Source organism: Rhipicephalus microplus, chromosome X (assembly GCF_043290135.1).
Source record: "Rhipicephalus microplus isolate Deutch F79 chromosome X, USDA_Rmic, whole genome shotgun sequence".
Lineage (NCBI taxonomy): Eukaryota > Metazoa > Arthropoda > Arachnida > Ixodida > Ixodidae > Rhipicephalus > Rhipicephalus microplus.
This window is the reverse complement of record NC_134710.1, coordinates 271705609-271714299: the sequence shown is the minus strand read 5'-3', so window position 1 is coordinate 271714299 and position 8691 is coordinate 271705609. Positions and strand designations below refer to the sequence as shown.

The window sequence follows — 8691 nt, the reverse complement described above, 5'->3', positions numbered from 1 at the left end:
AATTAGGATTAAAATTTTAAAATGAAATCATTTTTTCTTTTCTATTAATAATGCCACGATAGTGACATAAATGACAGCTGTGTTTTAGAGAACAGCATATCTGTTGGAAACTAGACTGCTTTCACCTTAGAGTCCCTTCAAGGAACATTTAACATGACTAGGTTTGCCTTTTTTTTATTTCCAATTTTATTTCCAACTTTTATAGCTGGTGTGCAACTTTTCACAACTTGCAATTACTTTAGCTGGCCACACAAGATTTCAATTTCATGAGCAATGGAACTAAAATATGCAAAGCTTGGGTACAATACAGTACCTTTGACAAATGCATTTATTTAGCAGCTCTGTTCAAGGTATACAGGTGTAAATAAAAGTTTTAAACTGTAGCCACCAATACAAAATAAGAACAATTCAATTGCACAGTCAAACAAGTGATAGTGTGCCATATGCAGAGCATGACCCATATTCTATCTGTAAAGCAATAAAGCCAAGAAGATCGATGCCAAATGCTGAGATTTTCTAGCAAGCTAACCCACCCAATAATGGGAGAGCTCTGAAACGGCTATAATTTCTGGAAAACCAGAGACCTGGAAAGCCACATATGGACCACCTCAGTACTCTGGGGGGTACGGTACACATTGATCACTAGTGCAAAAGTTATTTTGGGGGCCATTTCACATATTTGGCTTTAAAGGCCTGTTCTGCCACTGGTTTTGCCGATGCAATAGCGGAACATGTCACCCTAGTCATGTGATGCCGAATTTTGTGTCCAAGGAAGTAAGTGTGCTGCTATAACGAGTCCCATTAAATCGTGCTAAATCCAGTTTTTCAAGAAGTCATTAGCTTTTTTTATTATAACTTTCATATTATAACTTTCATGCTGCCCTATCAATTCGCAGAACTTTTACAGGAACGTTGGTCGCGAGATAATCCCAGCTGCAGAAGCTGCATTTTGGATGGAGGCAAACATGCTATAGGCCCTATTCAGATTTAAGCGCATGTCAAAGAACCCCAGGTGGTGAAAATTTTCAGAGCTCTCCACGAAGGCGTCTCTCATAATATGGTGGTTTTGGGACGTTAAACCCCACATATATCATTACAAGAAACAAGACAACTAAAATGCTGTGTTTGTCTTCTCTTTCCGTTTGTCCTGTCCTTCACGCTGTTTTAGTCTACCATGCAACACCAACCAGCCCAATCAAGCACACTGTTTAACTTTTACAGCATGCTTACAAGCTATGAGAGAAGGCTTGAGCTTATTTCGTTGGTTTCAACAATTTGTCTTTCTAAAGAAGATGTATCTGAGCCTTATAACTTTTAAATGCCTTAGCATATACCTTACTGTAGTTTTGCCACACTCCTTGGGTCCTATTGCAAGGCAGCTGCATCAAAATGCATAACAGTATTTTATAAAATGTTTAAAAGAGTAAAAACTACACAACCCACATTAAAAGAGACCAACATAGCCTCAATATAATGTTTCTTACTAGAGACAGCTATACACGCGCAAAGTTCACAGTGTCTGGCAAGATGAGCATTAGCTGCACACAGACCATGCAAAACACTATTAACAAAACTTTCACAACACATGTGCTTCAGCCTAGAGACACTTAAAGCATTATGAAATTTTGATTTTTCAGCAATTCTTTACCAAAACTTGTGATCTCTTTTGATAAATCCTTTAAAAACCTAATTTATCATATAGCTCACTGTAAGCCAAAGGACAATCAAGATGATGCTGAGTTAAGAGCCCGAGAATCTGATTATAAAGGAACAAAGACAAGTATTTGCTTCGTACATTATTGCAAAATTATTGGCATGCTCACTACCATAGCTTGCTGTGGAATGGCAAGCTTTAAAAACATAACAGCTGCTTAACAGTAAAAGTGAACCATTAAATAATTGTTTCAAGCTGTGTGCATTAAGGGCATTGTTACTTGGTGTTTGGCAGATTGCAAAACATGTTATTGACATCTCTACTGGACTACTGTTTCATAAAAGCGCAAAGTTATGTTAAAACACACACTGCAGTAATAGTACTATTATTGGTAATTCAAACCTGACACCTTATTCTTGACAAAATATAATGATACCTCTAGTGTGAAAAACTAGAAATATAAATGCAACCATATAATGTGTTCTCTTTTAAAGTAAATGTGATGGTAAATTTTCTATACAGCTGGAGATTTGTTAGTACATCCCCTAAAGCAATGCAAGTTTGGGATCCAGTAGGCACATTACTCCGCCAACCAGATGAAGGCTTCCAGTTACCAAGACCTGCAAAAAAAAAATGTACAAACTTACCAACTAGCAAAATGTCATGCTCTAAGCTGCAGGGTACACTTTCCGTGTTCATTAAAACTAAATGTGCCTATACTGAAACTAAGCATTCATAATTTGTACAGGTTTTTTCAAGGGCTTTTTCAAATCTAGTCAACTTATTTTGGAAGAAAAGGATATTTCTTCTGAACTCATGATATACAAGTCTTAGTTTTGGTTGCACCAATTTCCTACGTGCATTCTATGAAGCACGCGACCACTGACAAGAGCAGATGGTACTTAAACGACTGCAAAAGCAACTATAGAACCACCAAAGAATTCTTGTACTGAATATCCAGTTTGTTTTTTTAGCGAGGAACCCTCAATAAGTAAATGACAGAAAAGCGATAATAGAGCACATGCTATACATTTTTGATCATTTTACAGAACTATCAAGACAAAAAAATTGAAAAGAGACATTTAAAAGGACTTGTAAATTGATGCTTAAGAAAAACTATGAGATCACAATATTGCAATGTACCATGGTGAGGTAAAAAATATGTACAAAAGGCATAAGCTGGTCTGCTTGTAAAATTATGATGCAGTTAAATCCCAGTGTATCAAAAAGCTGCAATTTCGTATTGCAGATCAATACAGAAGTATAGCATTATGCACAGCACATATAGAAAACCTTTGCTGCTGTCCCTGCAAGCACACTGTTTGAGTACTGCTGTCACTCCTGGCATAATTATAAATATTAATTTTAATAAAATGGCACTAATGTCAAATAAAACACTCACTCTGAAGTATATTACACCCCCAACAAACAATGATGAGCAAGTTATGTTGTGGGCCAATTCGATATTAGAGATGTTGAATTTAAAGGAGATGAATCAAACAGAAAATACACTTTTTTTCTTGCTGTACAAAAACTTCTAGTATTAGCTCCGATATCAAGCCAATAGATAACTTGAGAATGAAACTTTGGGTACCGTTCCATTTTACTTCGTTAAAAACAGACAAAACCTGCAATTAAGGCTTCATATGGTCTTTTGTGTATGCAATATCCAACAACATGATTATAAAAGAAATTCTGGCACTCGCCAAATTTCAGTAACAAATAAAAGAGGCCAAATAAACAGTTCAAACATTCCAATATGGTCCACGACATGCACCATTGCAATTTCTCTATTAACTGATTGATATATGGGGTTCAACGTTCCGAAACCACCATATGATCATGAGAGACCCTGTAGTGGAGGGCTCCGAAATTTTCGACCACCTGGGGTTCTTCAACGTGCACCAAATCTGAGCACACAATGAAGGTGGCTGCATTTCCGCCTCCATTTGAAATGCAGCCGCCACAGTGTGGATTCAATCCCGCGACTTGCAGGTCAGAAGCCGAGTCAGAAGCCTTAGCCACTAGACCACTGCAGCAGGATGCAATTTCTCTTTTATTGTGATAGCAATTATAAGGCCACTCAAGGCTACTTTCAGTAGCAACTGTGTTGTGTATGGAGGTGATGTGAAGTAAGAGCGCGTCATTTTTTATAAGTCACTATGTGCAAAGGAATGCGTGTAAAGGTCAGCCAAAAAGGGTGGTGGCTGAATAAGCATTGGGGGTGTGGTGTAGCACAGGACGAGATAATGAGCACACAATAGAGGGAGAAGGAGAGTAGTCCCAAAAGGCAGTTACTCCAGTGATCTGTACAGTTGAGTGCATTTACAGCCCATAAGCTGTGGCTTAAATTGAGACCTAAGCCAAGAAAGCCTTAACGAACGGTTGAAAATAAGTATTGATGTGGTCAGGGATCTGCCCAGAGGACCAGAGCCAGCCAGAGTCTCGGAGAGATGTTGAGAAGAGGAGCCAGGAGCTGTTAACAGTAACTTTTATTTACATTATTTACAGGTAGTGTGTTACTACATGATGGGTGCAGCATCATGGAAGCTCTCAGTGGAAGCTGATGGGAGCTTCCGGGAGCTTGTTGGGAGCGTCTAGGCGCTCGCGTTTTATGGCCTGGCTTTCCCTGAATTCCCTGCAGGAATAAACAATGGAGACCAGGACAGTCCAATGAATTTTGCCATCTTCACATTTGTCCCCAAAAGGGGAAGGTGAGGCGCCGCCTCCTTGCCAACCCACGAAAGGGGGAAGAGGCACGCCCAGGTCGTCCTATGGCGAGGGAGAAAACACTGCACACCGCGCTCGACACAGCACAGCATGAAGACGTTGAGTCCTACGTGGAAATGACCTCTGTAGTCCGTCGCAGTGATAGGTATGCGGCGCCAGGCAGACCACGAATTGTGGAAACAGTGGCATAAGGCGCCATGGAGAATGTGAAAAATGCATCCACAGACGGTTCCCAGTTGCTCGGCATTTTCCCCGGGGCACTTTGACGACAAAGCAAGCCGCTTCGACGGCCAACAGCCCTCCCTAATCTGTCAGTCGGTCAGGCGTGTCCAAAGGGTTCTACGAGGGGCGCCGACGGCCCTAGAGAATTTGAAGAACGACTTTCATGTTGTTGCCGCTCTTGGTGAATCTCTGGAAGCGCTGACCCGGAAGAAATCACGGTAGGCTCAGCCGCAACGTCTGATGCGTCCAAGCGGCGCCAAGCCAGCCAGGCCAATCATAACAGTATTTGCAAAAGACTGAGATTATTCACGACTGACTCTGCCACACACACAAGGACAAAGAAAGACCTGGACACTGCGGGTGCAAACTTGCAACTCTTTCAATAGAAATGATGAAATGCACTTTTATTTTCATTAGCACACACGAACCCTGCCAGGTTCAATTAACTACAAAAAATTGAAAACTTCAGTGTTTGGATGCAATGGCCTGTCTACAATTTGCACTTGTCTCCCTGTTCCACCAGCTGAGCGACTCAGAAGCGTCGGCTGATTATTATTGTTTTTAGCGTCAGTATGCCTTTGGCACAAATAACGAAAAAGCAGCACAACTTGGTTGCCTAAAGATTGCAAGCACTGTAAACAATTTCACGGACACATTAGGAATCAATGTCTTTTGATGCTGTTTATGAGTAAATTGCATGGTTCTGGTATATTTAAACAGTGCTTTAGAAATAAGCGCAATTTCAAACAACAAAATGCATTGACTAGACCACTGCACGCCGCTCGCAGCATATGCATCACCAACTTCCCTTGGCGCTGTAACTGCAGGTTGGATTAATTTGATGATTGATATGTGGGGTTTAACGTCCCAAAACCACCATATGATTATGAGAGACGCCGTAGTGGAGGGCTTCGGAAATTTCGACCACCTGGGGTTTTTTAACGTGCACCCAAATCTCAGCACATGGGCCTACAACATTTCCGCCTCCATCGGAAATGCAGCCGCCGCAGCCGGGATTTGAACCCGCGACCTGCGGGTCAGCAGCCGAGCACCTTAGCCACTAGACCACCGCGGCGAGGCAACTGCAGGTTGGAATAAAGCCTTCAGGGCAAAAAAAAAAAAAAAAGACCAAGAAAGAAATATGCACACTGGAAACGCTCACTCACGACTAAAAGGTTATCGCACAAATTAACAAATATATATAAGAAAATGGGGGTGCATCCCGCATCTCATAAAGAGGTACAAAAAGATTAACAACCGAGACGCGTGTTTACAGTTTATTAGTAAAGTTGAGTTTCTTGTGTTGTAGCGATAGCGAATTGAATTGAATGGTAGATGCACTGGTTGGTGCGTCGGTTTTGGTTTTGCCAGATAAACTGGCCAGATTGCATCGCTCCACAGTGATTACCAGTGGCCGCTTTTCCAAAATTTCAAAGTAGCTATGGACTATTTGTAGGAAGGGCTTGAATTTGCCCATTTGACTCGACTGGCATTACCACTGGTTAAAAACTTAATTTTGTTCATTTCTATAATTACTGCCATAATTAATGTTTGTATATATCTGAAGATGCCTTCTGCCACAGAAAGGCAACGCCGCAAGTAGCATGCAGATACCTCTTTTCTGTAGTTTTTAAAGTATATTGGACACATTTCTCGAAACACCCTGTATATGTTAATACAAGAGGAATTGGGTTAGCAACTCTTGCATAACAATTCAAAGAACAATTGGCGTGCCTCTCATAGCACTTTTCTCTGGCTAATGCAGACCCCTGCGTCCTTTTGCGCTCTACGAAAGAAATGTTACTAAGCTTATGGTGCGGAAAACCTAACGTTCACCTCGTATCGCTTCAAAGCTGCCTTTGAGACTGTGAAGAACGTATGCATACAATAACTGCAGTATCCCTAGCTTCTTTGCAGGTGAAGGTCGTCTGAATTTATCTTAGTTTGCAGTTCGAATGAGCTGTTCACAAACTGATGCAACATGCTAAAGGCAGGACACTGTGCCTTCTTGTAGCTGGAAACAATTGATCATGTAACGTGCCCAAGTTTTTTTTTTTTTCTTTGCTGAGCATAACTACATCATTATTCCTCGTTGAACAATATTTGAATGCGCCAACGTTAAATTCAATAGTAGTCTCACTTAATGCGGAATACACTGCCAGCAAACATGCTCCGCAGAGACACTTACAAACCGCGGTGGTATTAAAGGCCATAGCAGTTTATGAGCAGTTCATCATTGAATAACTAAGAATTCAATGTTCCAGCTCACATTCCTCATGACAGCATGTTTTGACGTGTAATTGTACGCAACAACTCGCATGTCGCTCATCTTGTGCGTTCAATGTACACCCGTGCAGTGATACCCACACTGACTGCATTGCAGTGATACCCACACCGACTGCATTATTCAATTCACATCTGATGCGTAGATATACATGCAGGTGCATTCGGACCCTATTCAACAAGCGGCGGCATGTTTCTTTCGTTTTCTGCTCGTACGGCGCCAGCAAGTAGCGGGTGGAGGAAGAGCCAGTTCTCTTGGCCTAACAACTTTTTCCCATAGTGCTCCGCACGCCCACGGGGTGTTATGGGATTGCTTGAAAAAGGTCTATTCCCGGTTCAAGTCCTGCCTGTCTGTCGAAAGAATGTTTGTGTCTGTGAAGAATTTTCAATTCTGTTGAAGCAAAGATACTGTTAGGATGCCCAGTGAAAGAACGAGAATTGGAAATTTATGTTTGGGACCTAGTATCTGTACAATAATATATCTAGTTCAATTATTGACAGAGAGCCTTTCATGGCCAGGAAATTCACCACAGAAGGAGGCTGGCATGCTGTGATCTCACCAGACATTCCAAAAGACAATTTACCACTGCTCCTATAGCAGAAAGTGTACAAATACTTCATATTGCTGGTAGTAGCACAGGGCAAGAAACTTGAAGGGCAAGAAAGTTGAGGACTACACAGTGTGTAATGGAAAGAAAAATGATAGGCTTAACATTGAGAGAGAGGAAATGAACATAGTGAATTAAACAATAAACAGGAGCAACAGACATTTGCTGACGTGTAAAGAAAACAGTGGCCCTGTACAAGACGAGTAATGCAATGAATAGATAACTGATAGTAAGGGCCATGGAATGGATACCAAAAGATTGGAAACATAACCGCACACAGTCTATTAAATATACATAGGACAAAAAGAAGTCACTACTAACTAACAGTGAAAGAGAACCTACCTGTATGTGGCAAGGAGGTGTCAATTGCTGGGCAGCCACTTGCTGCTCCTGGAGCCAGGCCATGACATCAGAGATGCAGAAAAACACAATGCAAGAGTCTTCAGGGTTCCCTTTGAGGCTTGGTGGAGATGTAGGGCTGCCTACACCAAGCATCTCTTCTTCTTGAAGGCTTGACAGTAAGTGACACCAGATGCGCATGTTGGATTTGCATCTGGCCGTCTCTGTGCACTTCTCCACAGTAAAGTCACTCTGATCCGAGTATGGGCTCTTGCTTACAGTGAGGCGGTTAGGTGTGAACAGTGCTACATGAAAGGGCTCCTCTGCGAGATAAGAGAGCAGAACCTCGGGCCGGCGGTCCCCCATACAGTTGAACAGAAGCACACGGTGAACCTGAACATTCGCGCCCAAAGCACATTGTTCAGATGCTGCAGCTTCCCGCCACCAGCGTACACAATAGTGCACAGATTCCTCTGTGTGCGCCCCATCCAAGTACAGTGTCATGCCTTGTCCAGCAGGAACTATTTGACACCTACCAGGCCATCGGCACTGCTCAAGACCTGTAAACAGTCAGCCCACAGTTATTATCCAGAAAGTTAAAAATGCAAAGAGGCGTGTATGTTTCTAACAGGACATTAAAACTCTGGCTTGTTGAAATAAAATTATCAATAGGGTGAAAAGAGAAAAATGTATGGATCTCAAAAAAAATCCAGAAAACTTTTGTAATCAACTCATTGTACATCAAGATTCTCCAAATAGTATATGATCAAGGCCAAGAAAAAGTTATTTTAAAAACCCAAATAGGCTTATCACAGAAGAAAAAGAACTGTGAGGAGAATACATTTTCCATGCAAT

The 8691-nt window shown here is 41.6% G+C and overlaps 1 protein-coding gene across 6 annotated transcripts in view; it reads right to left on the bottom strand.

The window, feature by feature from the left end:
* Window positions 1–310: 310 nt before the first annotated feature.
* LOC119161502 (folylpolyglutamate synthase, mitochondrial) overlaps window positions 311–8691 on the bottom strand; it is a 32175-nt gene continuing 23794 nt past the window's right edge. For 3 of the 6 annotated variants that reach the window (XM_075879138.1, XM_037414021.2, XM_037414019.2), the window contains 2 exons: window positions 7840–8396; window positions 4131–4292 (listed from right to left, as the gene is read on the bottom strand). In XM_075879138.1, coding sequence (XP_075735253.1) covers window positions 4134–4292; window positions 7840–8396 — 716 coding nt within the window. In that variant the 3' untranslated portion in view covers window positions 4131–4133. Of the gene's footprint in view, window positions 2275–4130; window positions 4293–4589; window positions 4745–4804; window positions 4844–7839; window positions 8397–8691 lie in introns of those variants that run through there. The other 3 variants (XM_037414020.2, XM_075879137.1, XM_075879136.1) reach the window with 3 other exon arrangements.